This window comes from Bos taurus, chromosome 5 (assembly GCF_002263795.3).
Source record: "Bos taurus isolate L1 Dominette 01449 registration number 42190680 breed Hereford chromosome 5, ARS-UCD2.0, whole genome shotgun sequence".
Lineage (NCBI taxonomy): Eukaryota > Metazoa > Chordata > Mammalia > Artiodactyla > Bovidae > Bos > Bos taurus.
In genome coordinates, this window is record NC_037332.1 from 83876376 (window position 1) to 83902288 (window position 25913).

At 38.3% G+C, this 25913-nt stretch overlaps 1 protein-coding gene across 7 annotated transcripts in view; it reads right to left on the reverse strand.

Moving 5' to 3' along the window:
- RASSF8 (Ras association domain family member 8) overlaps positions 1-25913 on the reverse strand; it is a 134474-nt gene that overhangs the window by 5335 nt on the left and 103226 nt on the right. For 5 of the 7 annotated variants that reach the window (XM_024991719.2, XM_024991718.2, XM_059886395.1 and 2 more), the window contains one exon: positions 14197-14402. In XM_024991719.2, the coding sequence (XP_024847487.1) occupies positions 14197-14299 (103 nt within the window). In that variant the 5' untranslated portion in view covers positions 14300-14402. 7 annotated transcript variants of the gene reach the window in all.

Below are 25913 nucleotides of genomic sequence, written 5' to 3' on the forward strand. Positions count from 1 at the left end.
TTCATATAAAAAGTGGGACCTGAAGAGAAGTCCTGTTCACTTTTGATAAATAATAACTTCAAAGAGTCTTTAAAAAAAAATTAACAAGGCAGAATGATACTATTAAAGAACAAAAATAGAATAAAATTATATTTATACTAAAATATACTGAATATAACAGTAATTATGGAAGATAAACATTCAGAAGACTTTCTGTCACTAGTTTGAATACACTTCCTAAATATTTCCATTTAAGATGTGTGGGTCAGATGGATATTAATTTGTGAAAAATGTCCATTAGACATCTGAAACTAATGTTATATATCAATGAAAGTGAAAGTTGCACAGTCATGTCTGACTCTTTACAAGCCCATCAACTGTAGCCTGCCAGGCTCCTCTGTCCATGGAATTCTCCAGGCCAGACTACTGGAGTGGGTAGCCATTCCTTTCTCCAGGGGAATGTTCCCAACCCAGGGATCGAACTCAGGTCTCCCTGAGCCACCGGGGAAGCCCCTATATATTAATGATATCTCAATTTTAAAAAGTATCCATTAATAGTTAATATTATTACCAGAAAACCTCACCCTGCCATCTAGCAATTATAATACTGGCATATACAGCTACAGATTTATTTTTTGTGTTTTCTTTTTTAATTTCATGAACTTCTGGACCAGTAGCAGTATTTCCTCAACTACTGGTCCAATAAATGGAAATCTGGATATGTCACATATGAACATCCACATATGCAATTCAAAAGCTGAAAAATGACATTGCTCTAAGTATATGTGTATGATCTTCTTTAAGGAAACCTGAATTTTGGATGCAGCTGAAAACTTGGAAGATTTGAAAGCAAACAGACTGGAGTTTTAATTTTGGGTAAATTACTGAATGGATGAGCAGCATTCCTTCACTTCTACAATGGGGAGGGCAGGAGCACCTCACAGGTTCTGACAGTCAGTGTGTGTGTCCAACTCTTTGCGACCCCATGGACTGCAGCCCGCCAGGTTCCTCTATCCATGGGATTTTCCAGGCAAGAATACTGGAGCAGGTTGCATTTCCTACTCCAGGGGACCTTCCCAACCCAGGGATCGAACCCACGTCTCTGTGCCTCCTGCACCAGCAGGCGGATTCTTTATCACTGGCGTCATTAGTTGTTACTATTATCGAAATACCTGGGCAAACAAGGAGACTGAAATGTCTTTGCACCCTGGATTTGGCTTTCTGGAATAAAAATATTCTAAGATTTTCAGGTTAAAAATGACTGTAATTACCCACAGAAAAACCACATGACCAATCTTCAAGGTTACACTCGCCCCACATGCATGCACTGCTTCAAAGAGCACAGCACTGTGTGTTCCTGGCTCCGGTGTCTGTCAGCGACTCTTATTTAGGATCTCTCTCCTGCCACCTGGACCCCATGTCCTCACCAGTCTATACGAAGGGTTAGACAAGACCAGTAGAATGTTCTCTAATCCTACCAGGCCATGAAGCGTCTTTAAAAAGAAAACTGAATAATTACACTGTATGAACGAAATTAAAAAATTTAAGGCCTGTAACTGAGTCATAATTATATATAAAGCTGATTCTTCCAATGCTTAATGGTACTGCTACTCCATGAGAATGCCTTGGTAAATTATTTAATATTATTTTACTGCCAGCTTTTCCTTTCTCTTAAATAATGCATATTTAGTGCAATTAGGCAAAAAAAAAAAAAAAAATCCAGCAACATAAAAAAGCTTTTTAAGAGGTAAATGAATTAATACTCTGATTTTATTATAGAAATTGGGTTTTAGATAGTTTATGTAAGAGTTAAATCCCATAATCATTGTTTTTAATACCTATTCTTGGCAAGGTCTTACAGAATCTGAATACTTCATTTAGACAGATTCCAATTCTTCCTGCAGAACTCCTTTTAGTGCAGTTTATTAAATGGATACATTTAGTTCTACCTTGTATACTATCTCAATGTAGCCTAAGACAAATAAAAAGGAATATCTATCTATCTGTGGCATTTGTAGTTTAAAGCTTTTGGCTACCTGGGTCTGAATGCTATAATCTGTAATGAAAAATAAAATACTGGCTACACTTCAGAAGAGTTGAAGCAGTTGAGTATAATCCCAAGAATCATTAACTTCATATAATGAGGAAAATCACAAAGAGATTTTAGCGCATTAGGGGAGTCTCACTGTATGAGTGACATCATTAAAAGGAGTAACACATGACTTTTCACCGAATTTAAGAGATTTTAGCGCATTAGGGGAGTCTCACTGTATGAGTGACATCATTAAAAGGAGTAACACATGACTTTTCACCGAATTTAAGAGATTTTAGCGCATTAGGGGAATCTCACTGTATGAGTGACATCATTAAAAGGAGTAACACATGACTTTTCACCGAATTTAAGAGATTTTAGCGCATTAGGGGAGTCTCACTGTATGAGTGACATCATTAAAAGGGGTAACACATGACTTTTCACCGAATTTAAGAGATTTTAGCGCATTAGGGGAGTCTCACTGTATGAGTGACATCATTAAAAGGAGTAACACATGACTTTTCACCGAATTTAAGAGATTTTAGCGCATTAGGGGAGTCTCACTGTATGAGTGACATCATTAAAAGGAGTAACACATGACTTTTCACCGAATTTAAGAGATTTTAGCGCATTAGGGGAGTCTCACTGTATGAGTGACATCATTAAAAGGAGTAACACATGACTTTTCACCGAATTTAAGAGATTTTAGCGCATTAGGGGAGTCTCACTGTATGAGTGACATCATTAAAAGGAGTAACACATGACTTTTCACCGAATTTAAGAGATTTTAGCGTATTAGGGGAGTCTCACTGTATGAGTGACATCATTAAAAGGAGTAACACATGACTTTTCACCGAATTTAAGAGATTTTAGCGCATTAGGGGAGTCTCACTGTATGAGTGACATCATTAAAAGGAGTAACACATGACTTTTCACCGAATTTAAGAGATTTTAGCGCATTAGGGGAATCTCACTGTATGAGTGACATCATTAAAAGGAGTAACACATGACTTTTCACCGAATTTAAGCGATTTTAGCGCATTAGGGGAATCTCACTGTATGAGTGACATCATTAAAAGGAGTAACACATGACTTTTCACCGAATTTAAGAGATTTTAGCGCATTAGGGGAATCTCACTGTATGAGTGACATCATTAAAAGGAGTAACACATGACTTTTCACCGAATTTAAGCGATTTTAGCGCATTAGGGGAATCTCACTGTATGAGTGACATCATTAAAAGGAGTAACACATGACTTTTCACCGAATTTAAGCGATTTTAGCGCATTAGGGGAATCTCACTGTATGAGTGACATCATTAAAAGGAGTAACACATGACTTTTCACCGAATTTAAGAGATTTTAGCGCATTAGGGGAATCTCACTGTATGAGTGACATCATTAAAAGGAGTAACACATGACTTTTCACCGAATTTAAGAGATTTTAGCGCATTAGGGGAATCTCACTGTATGAGTGACATCATTAAAAGGAGTAACACATGACTTTTCACCGAATTTAAAGCGGAATACATGACTATGAAGTAATATGAAGTTTTAGAAATATATACCCAAATATATACTCAAATATTCAAATATGAGTCATCCAGAAGCATTATGCCCTTATTTCAACCATTTAAAAAGAGTGGCAACTATTGTTTTAGAAACAATTTTAGGAAATTTCTTAGAGACAAAAAGTAAAATCATTTAAAAGTGTCACATCTTATTATTTATTCAACAAATATACACTGAACAGACATTTATCAGAAATAGTGTCAGGCCATGAGAATATATTCAATTAAACACCCTGATTATAAACGCTCTGCAGAAATTTTAGTTTTAACTGACATTTGATTTTTTCTCCAGTATCAAATTCTCCTTACTCCAAATATGAATAATGTATGTTCTTCAAAAGAACATGACAGAGACCTAGTACTGATTTCTTATGAATTTAATGCTAACATATCCTCCTGTTTCTGGACATATTATAAGTAATTTCAGTTAACATCAGACTTATTCTATATCCGTAGTGAAAAATCTATGCTGTCTGACTCAGTTTTTCTGACAATACTTTGCCCCTTGAGTTATAAACATTTTGAAATTAGTTAGTGAACCTAATTCATTCCGTAACGGTTTAGAATTCTTACAATAAACATTGCTCTGTAACAGAACTTATATTGTATCATATATATAAATACATACACACACACACACGCACATATTCACATATGGTCTCTTCCCTGGTGGCTCAGGTGGTACAGAATCTGCCTGCAATGCCGGAGACCTGGGTTCAATCCCTGGGTTGGGAAGACCCTCTGGAGAAGGGAATGGCACCCCCATGGGATTTCCCAGGCAAGAAAACTGGAGTGGGTTGCTTCACAGAGGGATGTTCCTGACCCAGGAATCAAACCTGAGTCTCCTGCATTGGAAGGCGGATTATATACATATATATATATAATATATATATATTTATATAATATATATTATATAAATTTCCTAGTGATATATGCAAGTATTCTGCAAATTTGTCAGTCATTTTCTATAGGTCCTGCATGCAGCTATTAAGGTAACTCACCATAGAGTATTTCTTATGATGACAGTGACACAGTATAACCTGGAAGCTAGATGTGCTTTCAACACATTGTTATTCATTCACAGTATATCTTTCCAGTGTGTTGATGAGACTATCACATAATCATAGAATTATTGCTTATTAATTTAGGACTTAGAGTTTTATTACAAACTTACTACCATTAAAAATAATGAACATTTATTGATTTCATAATGATTAACATTGAGTATGTCCCCTATATGCTAGGCTTTGTCTTGGTTACTTTACATAAATAGTATTAACCAAAATAACAGCTAACACATCAATATAAACCACTAAGTTTTGGGGGATTGTTTATTAATGCAGCGTAATCTTACCCATCCTGACTGATGCATGTTGTGAATTACATGTGTTCCCATTCGTTAAAATCTTTTAGGGATGTGGAAAATATAGAAGATACTTAGAATTATGGCTGATACACTATACTATTGCTATAAATATAAAAACTGTAAAAGATGATCTTGGTTATAAAAAAGCCATATATTTTACTACTAAGGATTTTTAGTTTTTGCTTCAATGTAATTCAGTCGGTAACTATATTTTCTAACAGTTGTCCACTGGGATTATAGAGGATATAAATAACGCAGTATAACAGTAGTTAACAGTGGGGTTCTTGAACCAGACTTCTGGTTTGATCCCAGGATGCTCCTTACCAGCTACTGGAGCTTGGGCAAGTCATTTAAGATCTCTGTGCCTTGCTCCATCACCTCCAAAACAGGGGTCAAACAGGGCTCTTCTCATAAGACTGTTGTGAGGGTTAAATGATGTGGAAAATTTAATTCCCAATTCAGTAGTGAAAAGTGAGACTTTAACTATGAAGCTTTATGGAGAGTGAAATCTTTTTTTTAAAGCTCATCTGTAGGTACATAGAAAGCACTGCTTGTAATGTTTACTTCTAGGAAGCAAGGTCAGGAGCGATTCTTTTACCTTCCCTGTGTTTTGCTAAATTTCAAAACAGTCTACAATAGACAGTGCCACTTTGTAAGCAGATACAAAATTAACCAATTCATAATTTTCTAGAATTGATCATTTATATATGAAATTAAGAGTTAAATGTGATACATTATTTTCTTTACCTTCTCAAGGATCATATAACCTTACGGATGAATAGGACATTAGGTGGTCACCAAGTTCAGTCTGTACTGTACAGTTCAGCCTGCACCAATTGCAACCAAGTTCACAGAGCCTTTAAAAAATTCATTCATTTATTCTCAAGTATGTATGAGTGTCTACTACATGGTTTTAAGCTATGGCAATAAGGAATAAGCAAACAGTGGCAGGCAATACACAGCACATGGATGAATGAATGTAGGTCTACTATCTGTTATCCAACAGCTTTAAGGTCAGATATGCTAAAAATTAAGAATTTTTTGGATGACAGAAAGGTAGCAGAGTGCTATCCTACAAGTCCACAGTCAAACATATTGAAAATTCTTAAGTAAAATATATCAATTTCATGCCAAATTGAATAAATATAGATTAAAAACAGCCTCAGCTTCATATCAAATCAGACCAGTTTTTACTCCCAAATGAGTTCAAGGTATACAGGTATGGCTAACAAACTAACTATGATTAAATTTTCGGGTTTCAGAATTTTTTAGGTTTCAAAAATGTGGATAATGGATTGTGGCCTATAGGTAATGTATCGGGGTACAATAGAGAAAAATAAGAGTACAGCAGATGGGGAGTATGCGCATGTGTGTGGCTATGTGTGCGCAGGTGTGCATGGATGGGCAATCAGGGAGGGGCTCCGGGATACGATGGCATTTAAGAGACCTACTTCAAAGCTTTTGCATAGCAAATGAAACAGAAACAAAATGAAAAGCAACCCACAAATTGGGAGAATATATTTGCACATGATGTGACCAAGAAGGGATTAATTTCCAAAAGTTACAAACAGCTCATGATGCTTAACAGCATCAAAACACACAACCCAGTCAACAAGCGGGCAGAAGATCTAAACAGACATTTCTCCAAAGAACTTATACAATAGGTACATGAAAGGTGTTTCATATGGCTAATGATTAGAGAAATGCAAATCAAAACTACAAGGAGGTATCACTTCACACCAGTCAGAATAACTATCATCAAAAAATCCACAAATAATAAATGATGGAGAGGTTGTAGAAAGAAGGGAACCTTCCCACCCTGTTGGGGGGTATGTAAATTGGTACTGACACTCTGGAGAACAGTATGGAGATTCCTTAAAAAACTAAACAGAGCTACCATATGACCCTGCACTCCCACTCCTGGGCATATATCTGGAGAAAAACATGATCTAAAAGGATACATGCACCCCAGTGTTCACTGTGGCACTGTTTACATTAGCCAAGACAAGGAAGCAACCTAAATGTCCACTGACAGAGGAACGGATAAGGAAGATGTGGTACGTGTATATAATGGAATATTACTCAGCCATTAAAATGAAATAATGCCTCTTGCAGCAACATGGATATACTAGAGATTGCCATACTGAAAGAAGTAAGTCAGAGAAGGAGAAATATCCTATGACAACTCTTATACATAGAATCTAAAAAGAAATGATACAATTGTACATACTGTTATATTTAAAATGAATAACCAACAAGAACCTACTTACTGTATAGCTCAGGGAACTCTGCTCAATGTTATGTGGCAGCTTGGATGGGAGGGGAGCTTGGGGGAGAATGGATACATGTATATATTTGGCTGAGTCCCTTTGCTGTTCACCTGAAACTATCACAACATTGCTAATCAGCTGTGAAAGTGAAAGTCACTCAGTTGTGTCCGACTCTTTGCAATCCCATGGAATTCTGCAGGCCAGAATACTGGAGTGGGTAGCCTTTCCCTCCTCTAGGGGATCTTCCCAACCCAGGGATCGAACTGGGGTCTCCTGCATTGCAGGTGGATTCTTTACCAACTGAGCTATATTCCAATACAAAATAAAAAGTTAAAAGAAAAAGACCCAGTGCTAGCCAAAAATAAATAAGTAAATACAATTATTAAAAAATATTTTTAAAAAGATGACATTTAAGCAGTGAGCCAAGGAAGTGAATTTGGAAGATATCTGGGTGCACAGTATTCTCAGCAGGGAGAGGAACAGATACAAAGACTAAGGCAGAAATGTCTGATATATTTAAGAGGAAAGCAATCAACAGTGAGTGAGATTGTGGGTAGAGCAGGGATTCTTATAGGGTGCTGAAGACCAGTGCATGGACTTTAAATTTTTCTGAGTGAGTCTGGTGACTATTAAAGGGTTTTGAGCAGAACACTGATGATAATGTGCATTTTCAAAGTATTACTTTAAATAAATCTGTTGAGAATAGGCTGGAGGGGATCAGAATGATACAGGGAAATGAGCTGGAAAGCCACTGCAAAAATCTGAGTGAGTCATGATGGCGGCTTATATCAAGCGTTAGTGGCTATGGGGAGGAGCAACATGATTCTGGATATACACTGAAGGTAGTGTGGGCAGGACTTGTTGATGGATTAGTTATAAGGTACTAGAGCAGGAAAATAATCAAAGATTAATACAAATTTTATTTGTATTTATTTAATTAATACAAATTAAATACAAAATTTATTAATACAATTAATAAAAATTGTAATCAATACAATTAATACAAATAATCAAAGATAATACAAAGATTTTAGATCTAATCAATTAAAGTGTTACTGGTCTGCAATTCTGGGCTCAGCCCCTCGTCTCTGAGGTGTGGGTGGGGTCATTGTGACCTCAGCAATATGTGAACTGTGAACTACCATTTGTTCAAGCTGGTTTTAGAAAAGGCAGAGGAACCAGAGATCAAATTGCCAACATCCACTGGATCATTGAAAAAGCGAGAGTTCCAGAAAAACATCTATTTCTGCTTTATTGATTATGCCAAAGCCTTTGACTGTGTGGATCACAACAAACTGTGGAAAATTCTGAAAGAGATGGGAATACCAGACCACCTGATTTGCCTCTTGAGAAACCTGTATGCAGGTCAGGAAGCAACAGTTAGAACTGGACATGGAACGACTGGTTCCAAATAGGAAAAGGAGTACGTCAAGGCTGTATATTGTCACCCTGCTTATTTAACTTATATGCAGAGTACATCAAGAGAAGTGCTGGGCTGGATGAAGCACAAGCTGGAATCAAGATTGCCAGGAGAAATATCAATCACCTCAGATATGCAGATGCCACCACCCTTATGGCAGAAAGTGAAGAAGAACTAAAGCGCCTCTTGAAAGTGAAAGAGGAGAGTGAAAAAGCTGGCTTAAAGTCAACATTCAGAAAACTAAGATCATGGCATCCAGTCCGATAACTTCATGGGAAATAGATGGGGAAACAGTGGAAACAGTGGCAGATTTTATTTTGGGAGGCTCCAAAATCACTACAGATGGTGACTGCAGCCATGAAATTAAAAGATGCTTATTCCTTGGAAGGAAAGTTATGACCAACCTAGACAGCATATTAAAAAGCAGAGACATTACTTTGTCAACAAAGGTCTGTCTAGTCAAGACTATGGTTTTTCCAGTAGTCATGTATGGATGTGAGAGTTGGACTATAAAGAAAGCTGAGTGCAGAAGAATTGATGCTTTTGAACTGTGGTGTTGGAAAAGACTGTTGAGAGTCCCTTGGACAGCAAGGAGATCCAACTAGTCCATCCTAAAGGAGATCAGTCCTGGGTGTTCATTGGAAGGACTGATGTTGAAGCTGAAACTCCAATACTTTGGCCACCTGATGTGAAGAGCTGACTCATTTGAAAAGACCCTGACGTTGGGAGAGATTGAAGGCAGGAGGAGAAGGGGACGACAGAGGATGAGATGGATGGCATCACCGACTCAATGGACATGGATTTGGGTAGGCTCTGGGAGTTGGTGATGGACAGGGAGGCCTTCTGTGCTCCAGTTCATGGGGTTGCAGAGTTGGATACAAATGAGCAACTGAACTGAACTGAGGAGGCCCTTGGGCTCCTTTGGCCCCACCACAGTGAAGGCAGGACCTGCAAGGCGAGGGAAGAAGTGAAGGTCGTGAGGCAGGTCTGTGAGACCTTGTCCAGGGTTCTGCAGAGAGCCCCTTGATGGCCTTTGGGGCTCGGCCTGCAGTCTAAGGTGGGATGGGATGCAGGAGGGCCTGCCTGCTGATGCACATTTTATCTTTACTTCTTCCTGTTTTTCTTTCTTCCCCTTGCTCTTCCTTTAATATTACAATTAAAATTTTTTATTTGGAAAAAAAAAGCAAGCATCCTCATTTGTGGAGATAAGAAGGAAGAAATCTGAGGATGGGCAATAGATGGGACACAAAGCTTGGGTTTTGACATTTTTAGTCTAGATAGCAATTAGTCGTATTACTACAAGAGCCAGTAGCCACTAGCCACATTTAAACTTTAATTAAACATTCAATTCCTCAGTTACACTAGCCACACTTCAAGTATGTAATAGCTGCATGTGGCTCAAGGCTACCGCACTGGACATGCAGGCACAGAACATCACCATCCTTGCAGAAAGGTCTAGGGGGCACCACTGTTCTAGAAACTCTTTTATCGAGCACATGCTTCAGGAAAAGCAATGGTATAAGAACAAGCAGGACCTCCACACTTTGAAGGAACTTTCAGAGAAGAGAAATATTAACAAATAGTAAAACTAGAGTTCAGTATAAAATGTGTTTGTTTGAGAACTGATTCTGTTGGGACAAACTCTAAGAAATGTGGCTTCTTAGAACAGTCCATGCCACCTTGGGCCTCCAGCTCCAATCATTTGTTTCTATTAAACTCTAGCTCTGTCTGGCCCACAAGAGCTTCCCTTGTGGCTCAGCTGGTAAAGAATCTGCCTGCAATGCGGGAGACCTGGGTTCAATCCCTGGGTTGGGAAGATCCCCTGGAGAAGGGAAAGGCTACCCACTCCAGAATTCTGGCCTGGAGAATCCCATGGACTGTATAGGCCAAGGGATCGCAAAGAGTCAGACATGGCTGAGCGACTTTCACTTTCACTGGCCCCAAATGAAAAAGATCTGAGGACAAGAAGTGGGAACAGAGAAAAACTCTGAATCTTCAGTACTTCCACTGGCACCAGGCAACAAAGCAGTAGGAATCAGAAAACCTCTCCCTTAGTCTCCTTGATTTCTTCCTCTTCTCTTCCTCTCTAATCTTTTGTAAGCTGTACTTTAAGTTCTAAGCTACTTGAGGGGAGACGTATCTTCTTTTCATATTTTTTGTTTGTGATTTTATCAAAGCAAATGCATTTTCTCAACTATAACTTGAGACAGATGAGTTGTCAAAGGTTTTCTGTTTCACGTACAGTTTTAAGAAGCAGTTTGAATTCTGAAATAATGGCATTTCTGGGATAGTTTATGGGAAAACCAAGGTTGAATATTTATAATTGGGAATGTTTCAGAAAGCCCAGAGTGTACAGTGACCAAACACAGTGCACTCCTGCCGGGCAGTTTAATCACTTCACGCCAATTAAGTATGTCGTGGTTTCACTTTTAGTTACTGTCTTATAATTTCAGAAAGTGTTCGACTTCTACCACCCAAATATAACCTGTCAAATATCAGAGCAGAAAGGATGTTCATCTATACTAGTAGATAACATTTAAAATCTTTCATCAAGGGACTTCTCTGGTGGTCTAGTGGTTGGGAGTTTGCCTTCCAATGCAGGGGCCATGGGTTCGATCCCTGGTCAGGGAACTAGAAGCCCACATGCTACAGGGCAACTAAGCCCATGCATTCCAGCTATTGAAGCCTCGAACTTGGAGCCTGCGTGCTGCAAAGAAAGATCCTGCCTGCAGCAACCAAGAGCCGATGCAGCCAAATAAATATTTTAAAGGAATCTTTTATCAAATTATGGTTTGTCTTAAGCTCTTTTCTAACTTAATTTGATTGATCAGAATTAACAACATTGAGTCAGAAACTGTTAACTGTTATATATATTTGCTGATTGCCAACTGTGTACATGTTTTTATATCTTGATGGTTTCCTGAAAGCAATTTTACCTATCCAGAAAAACTCAATAATCCCTAATCATATGTATAGTGCCCCTATATGAGGCAAATAAGTGGACTTAAACCCAAGAAGCTATTCTATAGGTTGCTTCACTATAAATTGTTTAGAAACATCTGCAGTTTTGCTCAGTCCATATGCTGCTATTAGTGTAACTAAACTTTTACTATGTGACACCACAGAGATTTCTCCAGGTGTTTGTTATGGCAGAAATTTCCCTAATTAGTAAGTCCTCTATTATTTTTTTATAGTAGAAATAAGGTCAAAATACAGAAACATTTTCATTTAGTGTTTAGACTTGGAGTATCAATAACTCTTATGACAAGGGAGATAAATATCTAAGTGTGCATCAGAGCATACTGAACATGAGGCTGAGAAAATCTCACGGTACAACAGAGGCGGGGATCAACACTTGAATCATCTCTCAGGTGAATTCTAAATTCAATGAAGTATTTATGAATCAGAAAAAGGGTTGCTTAGCCAGGTATGGAAAAATGTCATAAAGCCTCTTGTACTCAAGTTGTCAACTCTTCAAAATAGTTCTGGCCTGAGTTACTGAGAAAGCAAAATTGGGGGATAGGTTCAGTTAAAGCTTCTTTTTAGCTTGTCCACAAACAAGTATCCTTTTTAGTCCAAACGGATAAACACACACCTGGTACATCTGGACAGTTTCACCTTGAAATTCTGTGTAGAGAACATGGTTACCAATTGAACAAAGGCAGCTTATTATAGTCTTCAACTACTCTGACTTTTCTAAAAACCGCTGCTGCTGCTGCTGCTAAGTCATGTCAGTCGTGTCCGACTCTGTGTGACCCCAGAGATGGCAGCCCACCGGGCTCCTGTCCCTGGGATTCTCCAGGCAAGAATACTGGAGTGGGTTGCCATTTCCCTCGCCAGTGCGTGAAAGTGAAGTCACTTAGTCGTGTCGACTCTTCACAACCTCATGGACTGCAGCCTACTAGGCTCCTCCGTCCATGGGACTTCCCAGGCAAGAGTACTGGAGTGGGTTGCCATTGCCTTCTCCGTCTTGTTGTTTTTTAACCACTGTCCATGGCTTGATTCTCAAATATAACAAAAGAAACTTAGATTTGATACTTGCTAATTCTAGTCTTCACTAAGAAAGATAATAAACCAACAATACTAAACATTTATTCCAAATAAATTATGTCTTTAAATTAGTTTTTTAAAGGGGGTGATAACTAAGTTGCAAAGAATATGAGATAAAATTAATACCTTAATTTCCTCCTCTCTAATAACTAAACTTATGTCTGCAAACATAACAGTAGTGTCAAATGTAAGAAAATTTCAAGGGATGTGAAAGCCAGCACTCTCAGCATTGTTTTAATATATGAGTGTGCTATACAGTGTTTCGGAGAAGGCAATGGCACCCCTCTCCAGTACTCTTGCCTGGAAAACCCCATGGACAGAGGAGCCTGGTAGGCTTGCAGTCCATGGGGTCGCTAAGGGTCGGACACGACTGAGCAACTTCACTTCACATTCAGTGTTTCAGGAAAAATCAAAAGGCGTCAGCATTAAAGGAAAGCCTCTGTCTTTGCACAGGGACACTGACAACTTCTAACAGTGCATCTGCCACAATCCTGGGCTGTAGTCACCTCTACCAGATGCAAAGGTGCCACAGTAACAGTGCCTTGTCTTCAGCCTGAGCTGGCTCGACATGCTTCCAATAAAGACTAGCATGACACCTAGCACGGCACACAATGCAGGGGTTGGGGCACCAGCTCTTCACGCAGCTGAAAATCTGCATGTAACTTACAGTCAGCTGGCCCCCTCTATTTGCAGATCGTCCACATGCATGGATTCAACTAACCCTGAATTGTGTAGTAGAGCAGGATTTACTACTGGGGAAAAAACCACATGTAAGTGGACCTCACAGTTAAAACCTGTGCTGTTCAAGGGTCAACTCTACATGTTTGCTAAATGATGGATTTAAGATGCAAATACAAACTTCAGCCCACATCACTGGCTTTACTGGTATAGGTGTTTATGTGCTCATCATGTTCCAAAAGGAATTACAGCAACTAAAATATATGCATAAAATATGATAAAGATGAATTGAGAATAAATAAGAAGAAAAGTTGCAGCATGGTAAGTGGATAAAATGGAGCCAGCAAGCATGGATTTGACAACTTCACCTTCCCTGTGTAAAATTTAAAAAGTGCATGTTATCTTCCTGTACTTTTTACAGGAAGAAATATGTCATTTAATTTGTTGTATTTTCTTTTCTAAAAGTATTCTGAATAATAAGTAAATTGGATTTTCCCTAATGAAGGGTCTGGGAACTTGAAATCCATGTTTTGGATCAAGAAAACATTTTCAGTTCCAGAAATTGTTGTTTAGGATAAACATCAGGAGAAGACAAGACAGTGCAGACTCTAGACTCAAGATAAGTGAAATCTAGGCAAGGCAGAGAAAAGTGTCTTCACAGATTGACCTGAGCGGGGCGTGGGGGACAGCAGTCAGTAAAAGTGCACCTGAGAGATGCATCATGGGACCAGAGGAACACAACCCACACGACTCCTGTATTCAAACAAACAAACAGAAACAGAGAGCACAGGTATAAAGTGTCTAGCTCAGACACCCCGAGAGTTCACTTACCTATTGCTTGAGCTAAGGCTATGACAACCTCCTGGCAAGTTGTGACCTCGGTGACCCCACAAACAATCCTCTGAACTCCGTCCACCCATACTTTAAGTTCCATGGTGCCCCAGCCAGTCACCCGAGGGCCCTGAGACTGGTCATCAAGCTGTCAGGTCATGTCTCTGGCCACGAAAACACGGAAAAGGCAGAGACTGTGTAGTCAGCTAAAAAGAGGAAAAAACACTGTTAAGAAAACAAATCTTAACATTTCTTCTAATAAGTAAATGTTACCAAAACAAATTTTAATACAGCATAGTCCTACCACCGTTAATGGCCATGGGCTTACTTATTCACAGAACTTAACTGAATTGAGTAGTGTAAATACGACCACGGCCACCTTTCATGACATCTCATGGTACTACCATCTTCATGATTAGAATATTACTCATAACATCACTCTCCATTGACTAAAGGAAATCGTATTTACTTGCCTAAGCCCTTTTGCTCAATTACAAACTATTAATTAAAAAAAATTTCATTAGGATAATTTCTGAGGTTAAAAAAAAGAAAAAAGTTTTTTCTGGTCATTTTAGAAATCATAATTGAACCAGCTTCTGTGGCCTTGCCAACATTTGTAAAGATATCTTCCTAAGGTTATGTAATCCTTTGACTGAAGCTTCCCGTGTATGAGCTACTTGCCCTCTTCTTATTTATTTAACAAGAGTTAGATAATTGCCTTAAATTAAAAAGTTATTCCAATAATGTAAACCTCAATCTTTTTGTTTTACTTGTTGTGCTTCCCCAGTGTTTGATATTTTATTTAGCTGCATAAATAAAGTGAGACAGAAAATTTTACATTCTCATATGGTCAAATCAAATGCCTTGATTTCTTCTACTGATTAGAAGTTATTACTACCCTACTAAAAATCAATCACATGCAATTCTTTTTCCTGTGGGTTTTTAAAAACTCAACTGTTCCTGTGTTTAATAAAAATCCTTAGTCAGTCTACAATTTGTTTGCCCATTGTCATCTTCCTATTTCTTTGCTGTTTTTAAAAAAGAATGTTAAAGTTTATGACATGTAATAAAGATTGATTTAATTAAAGAAAACATTTAAATTTGTTTAATGGTTTACAATGGCACTGGCATTTCAGGATTAATTACTTATCAAAAAACTTATTTAAAAAACAATACAACTTTTCCTACAAAATATTAACTTAGTCCTTGCACATTCTCTTACAGGACCTAAGACAGTTCTAGGTCACCTGGTCACCCGGGCAGAGTCAGAAACACATGAAATGAAGGAGAATAAACCTAATCAGTTTTTCTAGAGAAGGTACAAAATATTTTCTGTCATCCTGAAAACAAGGGGAAGAAAGACTTGAGGTTCCCAGTATGCTGCTTCAGGTCTCTGACTCCACTGTAGTCAAGATGGCTTCACAAATCCTCTTTCTGCCCAGAGAAAGGGCCATTTGCCTGCAACAAGCTGATTCCCATATCTGTGTTCCCTCATTTACAAAGTAATGTAAGATGTTAAAATTTCTGGGGAAATAGGGTTCCAAAGCCAAGGAAATGTAAGAATTCCAGTAGATAAAGCCTGAAAAGTTCCTTTGCCGCTAGACTTCCTGGAACATTATATAAGCTGGTGTACATACCAGATTTCAAACAAGAGGTTTATATGCTACTCTTCCTAATCTATTTAGAGACCACTTATAGAAAGGAAACCTAAGAGTTCTGACTTGAATAAGATTGAGTTCCTTTTCTGGTAGGTACTCTATTTCCTAAAAATAGAATAGGCATTATTTGTTTTGGGATAAATTAAGATGAAAAGTAGTCAAACATTAATATATTGTATTACATTAATACATTTAAATTATTTTATTAAAAATAAAAAACAGCTGAATTTTTAAAGCTGAAATAAAACATATTTAATACATAGTCCCTTATGTTTCATTTAAAGATTAAACTTGGACCTAATTAAAAGCTTTTGCCCAGCAAAGGAAACCATCAACAAAACAAAAAGACAACTTATTGAATGAGAGAAAATATTTGCAAATAATATGGCTGGTAAAAGATTAATATCCAACATATATAAATAGTTCATACAACTCAACATTAAAAAAACAAACACTTCAATTTAAAAAAATAGGCATAAGAATTGAATAGACATTTTTCCAAAGAGGAAATGGAGATGTCCAATAGGCACATGAAAAGATGCTCAACATCACTAATCATTAGGAAAATGCTAATCAAAAATCACAAGAAGACACCACCTCACACCTGTCCGAATGGCTATCGTTAAAAAGAACACAAATGACAAACGTTGGCCAGGATGCAGAGAAAAGGGAACCCTCACGCACTGTTGGTGGGAATGTAAACTGGTGCAGCTACTGTGGAAAAACAGTATGGCGGTTTCTCAAAAAAACTAAACACAGAGCTATTATACGACCCAGCAATTCCACTTCTGGGTATATATCTGAAAAAAACAAAAATGCTAATTTGAAAAGATACATGCACCCCAATGTATGTAGCAGCATTATTTACAATAGCCAAGATATAGAAGCAACCTAAGTGTCCATCAACAGATAAATGGATAAAGAAGATGTGGTGTATATATCCAATGGAAACTACTCAGCCATTAAAAATAATGAAATTCTGCCTTTTGCAGCAACATGGACAAACTCGCTATGCTAAGTGAAGTAAGTCAGAGAAAGACAAATACTATATATCACTTACACGTGGAATCTAAAAAAAAAATAAAATTAGTGAATATGAAAAAAAGAGGAGATACCCAGAGAACACACTAGTGGCTACTAGATGTGGGGGACAATATAGATGGGGAGTGGCTGGTACAAACTATTGGACATAAGACAGGCTCAAGGATGTTGTACAACACTGGGAATATAGCCAATATTTTGCAATAATTGTAAGTGGAAATAAAACTTTAAAGTATTAAAATTTTAAACATTATAAAAGTAAATAATTATTTTTAAAAAGATTAAACTTGGGAAAACTAACAAGAAAGACAGCAGATCTCATTAAAAGTCCTCCTCTCCCACCCCAGGAAGCCTGTTGTTTAAAAGAAACCTCTGAGGTTCATTATTAAGTTCCATAAAAGTTTTAGTATACCATCACATATTTTCCTTTCTGCATTATTATCTTTTCACCTTGAATTTTTAATCATTAACTGAATACAAATGAACATAAGACATATACATCTGTTAAATATCACAGAGTACAGTAACGTTGTGGGAAAACACAGAGCATAAATAATACTGCTTAATTAATATAAACTTCAGGGTATTTATCCTCTTGATCAGAGACGTCCTACCACAGCTCATCATTGCGAAGATCAGCATCTGCGTTTTTAACACTGCTAATAATATCTTTCAGATTCTTAAGAAGGGTAGGAAACACCCTTATGGATCAGATCAAAGAACCATGTGGTCCCAAATTCTGTTGCAGGAGGATCACTTTGCTTTTTCAAGTTTGGAGCTATACTGACAATCATCCCTTCCTTTCCTTATGATCAGGGTTACTCATGAGAGTCATTTGAAAAATATCTTCCAAGCAGAAGCCCCAGGTACTCTCTTTTAAAAGCTGCAACCCTGTTCTTTCCTTTATACCCTCTGAGTCCAACTCTTAAGCTCTGCTCCCAGAACTAGACTAGAGGGGAAAATGGAAGTCCTACACTGTAGGTGCGTGTGGTGGATTGGTCATCATTGGAACTAAAAACTCAGGAAGCAGAAGGACCATCGCATCTTAATTGGAATCTGGAATACATTTTTTCCATGGAAACAGTGATGTAGGTAGAAGTAAGGTTCTACTGCAGAGTTGTTATTGTTTTCATTGTGAGGTTTTTATATTCAAACCACTATTATTTTAATAATTTTTATAATGAAGAACTAGGTTTATTCAGTAACTTGCAACTGGGGAGCAAGTATTCTTTCAGCTAAGAAGCATTTATTATCTTAAAAGTTGATTGGACCCATGTACTTACAGTCCACTAATCTATGACAAAGAAGGCAAGAATATACAATGGAGAAAAGACAGTCTCTTCAACAAGTAGTGTTGGGAAAGCCAGACAGCTACATATAAATCAAATAAATTAGAACATTCCCTTACACCATATACAAAACTACATTCAAAATGGTTTAATTATAAATTTAAGACATGACACCATTAAATTCCTAGGAGAGAACATAAGCAAAACATTCTCTGGGACAAACTGTAGCAATGTTTTCTCTGCCAAGGCAAAAGAAATAAAAGCAAAAATAAGTGGGACCTAATCAAACTTAATGGGCTAGGTTGGTGGCTCACTCGTAAAGAACTCGCCTGCCAATGCAGGAGCTGTGGGTTCGATCCCTGGTCTGGGAAGATACCGATGGAGAAGGAAATGGCAACAGCAACCTTACTCCAGTATTCTTGCCTGGAAAAACCCCATGGACAGAGGAGCCTGGTAGTCTACAGTCCTGGGGTGTTAAGAGTAGGATGTGACTTAGTGACTGAACAACAATCAAACTTTAAAATTTCTGCACAGCAAAGGAAATCATCAACAGAACAAAAAGACAACCTACAGATTGGTGGGAAATACTTGCAAACGATGCAATAGACAAGGGGTTAACTTCCAAAATGTACAAATAGCTTGTACAACTCAATATAAAAAATACGAACCCAATCAGAAAACGGGCAGAAGACCTAAACAGACATTTCTCCAAAGAAGACAAACAGCTAGCCAACAGGCAAGCAAAAAGATGCTCGACACTGCTGATTATTAGAGAAATGCAAATCAAAATCACAACAGGGTATCACCTCACATGGGTCAGAATAGCTATCATCAAACATTCTATAAATAGTAAATGCTGGAGAGTGTGTGGAAAAAAGGGAACCTTCATACACTGTTGGTGTAGTAGCTGTAGTAGTAGTGTTAGTCTCTTAGTTGTGTCCGACTCTTTTGCGACCCCATGGACCATAGCCTGCCAGGCTTCTTTGTCCACGGAATTCTCCAGGCAAGATTACTGGAGTGGGTGGCCATGCTCTTCCCCAGGGCATCTTCCTGACCAGGGCTGGTACTGGGTCTCCTGCACTGCAGGCAGGCTCTTTACCATCTGAGCCACCAGGGAAGTCTAACACTGCTGGGAATGTAAATTGGTGCAGTTACTATGGAAAATAATAGAGATTCCATAAAAAACCAGAGCTACCACTCCACTCCTGGGTATATATCTGGAAAAAAATGAACACTCTAATTTGAAAAGATACATATGTTTTCTTTGTATGTTCATACACCCAAATGTTCACAGCAGCAGTACTTATAATAACCAATACATAGGAACAACCCAAATGCCCATCAACAGACAACTGGCTTAAGAAGATGTGATATACATATATACAGTAGCATATTACTCAGCCATAAACAAAAGGATGAAATATTGCCATTTGCAGCAACATAGATGGACCTGGAAAATATTATTCTTAGTGAAGTCAGACAAAGACAAATAATTGTATGGTATCACTTATATGTGGAATCTCAAAAATGATACAAATAAATCTGCATACAAAGTAGGAACTGACTTACAGACACAGAAAACAAACTTACGGTTACCGAAGAAGGGAGGCAGGGAGGGAGAAATTAGGAATATGGGATTAACAGATACAAACTGCTATAAATAAAATAGATAAGCAACAAGGATTTACTGTATAGAACAAGGAATTATATTCAGTATTTTGTAATGACCTATGTGTGTGTGCTAAGTCGTTTCAGTACGACCCTCTGGACTGTAGCCCACCAGGCTCCTCTGTCCATGGGATTCTCCAGGCAAGAATACTGGAGTGGGTTGCCATGCCCTCCTCCAGGGGAATCTTTCTGACCCAGGGATCCAACTTGTGTCTCTTATGCCTCCTGCATTGGCAGGTAGGTTCTTTTCCACTAGCACCACCTAGATCTATAATGGACTATAATCTGAAAAAACAAAAACAAAAACAAAAACCAAAACACTGAATCACTTTGCTGTGCTCCTGAAACTAACACAGTATTGTACATCAACTATACTTCAATTTAAAAAATGTCTATTGGAACTAAGCACCTAAATTTGTGGAGACATATGACCCCAAGACCAGTGCTTTTAATAAACAATTACATTCAATCCTCATTACTTGTGGATTCCTTATTTGTGAATTCACCCACTCACTAAAATTTATTTGTAACCCCAAATTCACACGTGTGGTACTTTCATGGTCACTCACAGACATGTATAAAGAGGTGAAAAATTGGGAGTTGCCTGGCTTACACGTTCCCCGCTGGGGTTGGGCAAAATCAGTGCTGTCTTATTTCAGCTTCCATTCTGTCAACAAATGTCCTTTTCTCAGTCTATATATAGGGTCATATTTTGCATTTTTGTAGTTTCTGTTGGTGACTTCACTGTTTAAAAAAGTCCCCACACACTGTGCTGAAGTGCTGTCTAGGGTTCCTAAGGGCATGAAGGCTCTGATGTGACCTAGAGAAAAATACACATTGTTAGGTAAGCTTTGTTCAGGCATGTATTATAGTGCTGCTGACTGTGAATTCAATGTTGGTGAATCAATGACATATATTAAACAAAGTGTCTTTAATGGAAAAACACATAAAACAAGGTGATATACTATCAGTTGATGAAACCGTTGTGACCAAGTTCAGTTCAGTTCAGTCGCTCGGTCATGTCCGACTCTTTGCGACCCCATGAATCACAGCACGCCAGGCCTCCCTGTCCGGCTCTTGCCAATGACGAGAACTGATGGCGCATCTCTAAATGATATAACTTCCTTGTGATAGCAACCATCAAACTGTTGAGCAAACCTCATCACTCCCTGGACACTGCACACAAGCATACACTAGCTTACTGCCAACTTTAACATTTCTTTTCTTGTTAGCTTTCTTTAAGACCTGACATTACTGCATATCAAAGAATTCTGTGTAAAAATAGTATACAGATAAACTGGGTTACAATAAAAGTTTCATGATCAAACTAATTACTTTAGTTAAGTCAAACACTGATGCTGGCCGCTAGCTCTTTCTGCATCACAGAGAAAGAGACTCAGCACAATGAACACAATATATATTCTGAATAGTACTTATAAGAACTATTAATAAGCAGATACTAAAATTCTCCTTTGTGTAAAAAATTGGTAAAAAAAAATAACTAAAAGAGTTCATATTGGCTCATTCTAAAACTAATTTGATGTGAGAATTCAATGAAACTGTATAGAATAACTGCTACCAACTAAAAAAGTAATAACTTCTTAATGTTCAAATATTACTGATGTAAGAAGTGTCTATGGGTGCCTGCTGTCTGCAGAAACGGGAAAAGAACTGAAGAGAAAACCAGCCTGGAGAGCACGACAGGATGAAGTATAATGTGAGAGGAGAGAGAGACAGTGAAAACACACTAGAGGAAAGGAAGGTGATGGGAAGCCAGATTTGGCAGATAGAGGTAAGAGTCCTTGGAAAGCTGCCTCAGACGCCAGTCAAAGGTTACTTTAATCAAACCCATTTTTTCACTATAATGCAGTTCTGTAAATGGTGTCACAGAAAGTGGGTTGTTATAAAACGGTACACGAGGTCAAGAGTGGAGTTAAGGAAGATGACCTTAGTAACATAAATAAGCGTCTCCCAAAATGAATTCTGGATGAAGCACAAGCTGGAATTACGATTGCCGAGAGAAATATTACTACCTTCAGATACACAGATGACACCACTCTTATGGCAGAAAGCAAAGGAGAACTAAAGAGCTTCTTGATGAAAGTGAAAGAAGAGAGTGAAAAAGTTGGCTTAAAACTCAACATTCAGGAAACGAAGATCATGACATCCGGTCCCATCACTTCATGGGAAACAGATGGGGAAATAATGCAAACAGTGACAGACTTTATTTTTGGGGGGCTCCAAAATCATTGCAGATGGTGACTGCAGCCATGAAATTAAAAGACGCTTGCTCCTTGGAAGAAAAGCTATGACCACTCTAAACAGCATAATAAAAAGCAGAGTATGGCAAAACCACTACAATATTGTAAAGTAATTAGCACCCAATTAAAAAAAAAAAAAAGCAGCAGAGACATTACTTAACCAACAAAAGTCCCTTAGTCAAAGCTATGGTTTTTCCAGTGGTCATGTATAGATATGAGAGTTGGACTATGGAAAAAGCTGAGCGCTGAAGAATTGATGCTTTTGAATTGTGGTGTTGGAGAAGACTCTTGAGAGTCCCTTGGACTACAAGGAGATCCAACCAGTCAAATCCTAAAGGAAATCAGTCCTAAATATTAATTGGAAGAACTGATGCTGAAGCTGAAACTTAATTCCTTGGCTACCTGATGTGAAGAACTTACTCACTGAAAAAGCCCTGATGCTGGGAAAGATTGAAGGCAGGAGGAGAAGGGGACGACAGAGGATGAGATGGTTGGATGGCATCACTGATGTGATGGACATTTGAGTCGGAGCTTGAGATGGAGTTGGAGTTTTGAGTAGGCTCTAGGAGTTGGCAATGGACAGGGAAGCCTGGTGTGCTGCGGTCCATAGGGTCACAAAGAGTTGGACACGAATGAGCGACTGAACATGGCAACCTACTCCAGTACTCTTGCCTGGAAAATCCCATGGGTGGAGGAGCCTGGTAGGCTGCAGTCCGTGGGGTCACTAGGAGTTGGACACGACCGAGCGACTTCACTTTCACTTTTCACTTTCATGCACTGGAGAAGGAAATGGCAACCCACTCCAGTATTCTTGCCTGGAGAATCCCAGGGATGGGGAGCCTGGTGGGCTGCCGTCTATGGGGTAGTACAGAGTCGGACACAACTGAATCGACTTAGCAGCAGCAACAGATCAACTGAACTGCACTGAAAATTAATTCTTGAGAATGGCAGTCCTGAGAGACGAACCATGGGAAATAAAGTCTTCCAGTTCAGTAATTTTGGGAAACTTCTCATAACATGTCATCTCTGGGAGACAAAGGTTCTGATAACCCATGGTAGAGAAACTAGTCAAACTCTGTTAAACTCACTCAGTGACTTAGCATGGGGGGTGGGGGGAAGGTGAGCAGTGGAATTGGCCACAATGCCTATAAAAAGTCTTTATTTTATACTATAGGATGCAAACTACGAGCTTTTAGAAAATATGCCTATGTATAAGAATAAGATTTCTGCCCACTCTTTAATGTATTTTGAGGCACTCAGAAGTGGTGATGGATACGCTGTTGGAAGTTTTACTTGTAGGAACAATAAAGGACAAATGAGAAAATTTAATAGAACCCTTGCTTTCTCTTTTGCTTATAAAAAAAAAAGTCTTCATTCCCACAACAAAGTCATCTCTTCTAAAGATGGGCTTTATATTGTTTCTTTTCAGACATCTGTCTAAATCATAGAATTTTTTTTAATAGTATGTTTTTAAAAGTTTATAATGCAAGTACTACGTGTGTATTAACTATTAAATCCAATAAACCCATACTCTTTCCTCTATTACTCATCATGCTCAGGTCACAGCATTCAAACACATGCAGTGAGCTAATACTTCCCAAACATGACATGGGCATGTGACCACTCTGCAACCATGGCCAGGAGTGGTGAGTACTAACTGCCTGCCAAGCCCAGTGTATCACGCCTCATTTGTCCCTCACAGCACAGTTCACCGAGTTTGGTATCACTCATCTTCTTTTAAAGGTGAAAAAACTGAGTCTCAGAAAGCTTAAATAACTAACCCTCTTGAGGTCATGAACCTAGTAATTTGGGGGCATATATTCACAACTGGGGTGAATAAAGAAACCAAGAAATGAATAAGGCTAGTCTCCTTAAAAGGATTCACCGTAGAAGGCAATGGCACCCCACTCCAGTACTCTTGCCTGGAGGGTCCCCTGGACGGAGGAGCCTGGTGGGCTGCAGTCCATGAGGTCGCTAGGAGTCAGACACGACTGAGCGACTTCACTTGCACTTTTCACTCTCATGCATTGGAGAAGGAAATGGCACCCACTCCAGTGTTCTTGCCTGGAGAATCCCAGGGACGGGGAGCCTGGTGGGCTGCCCTCTATGGGTTCACACAGGGTCAGACACGACTGAAGCGACTTAGCAGCAGCAGTACCCAAATAAATGCTCTTAAAATGTCCTAAATTACACTAAGAAATCTCATCTGTCATCTCTTGGAAATTTACTTCTAGTAACAAACAACAATGGGACAGTAGGCACAAATCTGCCATTCCAGGAGAAAGAGGAGGCAAATTAACTATTAATAAACCGTGCTAAGAGACTACAGTTTTAGTTCAGAGAACCTATGGTAAATAAATGTGCATTTCAGCAAAATAAGTGTTTCATCACATTTATTTTTCAGCGCCAACAAATTATTCCTCCAGTTTTAGAAAATTATGTTGACATTTATTTTACAGAGTCCCTAAATAAAATATGCTTGCCTGTTTGTGATGATTTTTAACTCTTGCTTTAAATATAAAGCAAAGCTTCTTAGATATTTCTGGCATTTCCTTAAATTCACACTATTAAAAACTACTTCCTGGAATAAGCCACTTTTTTCAAGGGAACATTGATCAGGGTGATAGCATACTGAGATTCAAATCCTGAATATATCACTTCAACCAAGATGCATAACTTCTCAAGTGACATTTTTGAGAAATAGAATGCCTTAAAAAAAAAAGTCATTGATATGAAAATACTGATCCTTCTACTAAGAACTATCTTTTTTAAAAATTAAAATTTTTAAATAAACATATCTAGCAACCTCAGTTTTTTCTTTAGCATGAAATTTGAAGTTTCTTATTGAAAGCTCATTTCCGGATATCTTATTGACAACTATATTTTTCTGAATCAAATATAAGGTTAAACCCATATCTATGATTTTGAAATGGAGACTTCTCCCACACCGAGAGGTGTAAACCAACAGGTCATAGAGCAGTTATCGAAAATCTTTTAGGAGTACAGTACTTTGCCAGGACAGTACTTATATATGAACTAACAATTTGGGTAGATTTCGACCTGTGAATTGAAGCTCTGAATAAGAAACACAGGATTTTTATGTAATAATTATAATTCAAGAAAAAGCAAAATCTTTAATTATCCATTTTAGAGAACAGATGTTTTTCCAGTAACCAAAGTTCATCTCAAAAGCAAGCTCTTCTAAATAACTCCTTTTATCAGTCTAATATACTGACATCACCAAAAAGTAATTTATTCCCTAATCCTCTCAAAATGGTTACCATTTGTAAAATCATTCTAATACCCCATGGAAACACAAAGACATGTTTATTAGCTTGAAGTCTTTGACTTCTGGCTAACAGAATACTCATAAGGGAAGTGTTCTGCTTTGGAATTTAACCTGGAAATTCGAATCTTGAAAAAGATCACAGGAGAAGCCAGGGAGCTACGGGAGGCATGAGACAAAGGCCACTTGGTTAGTCTGAAGGCATGTCATCAAAATGATGGAAATGAACCAAGACCAACACACAAAAATGAACAATTCAGTCTTGGGACCTCTAAGACCCTCTACAGCCCTGACTGTAAGCCAATTCCTGATGGCTGAAATCTTCCAAGTGGTAGTAAGCCTGAGTCAGCTTCATCTGGAATGCCACCATTCTGCACGAATGCTACTAACCTCAACACACGCATCTTTCTTCTTTTTGTCTGTTGTTCCAGCCTTGCCATATTTTCCCTTTTAAGTCACAAGCCTTCCAATGTCACTCAAAAATAGAATCTGGCTGTACAGGGTGAGGTCCCAA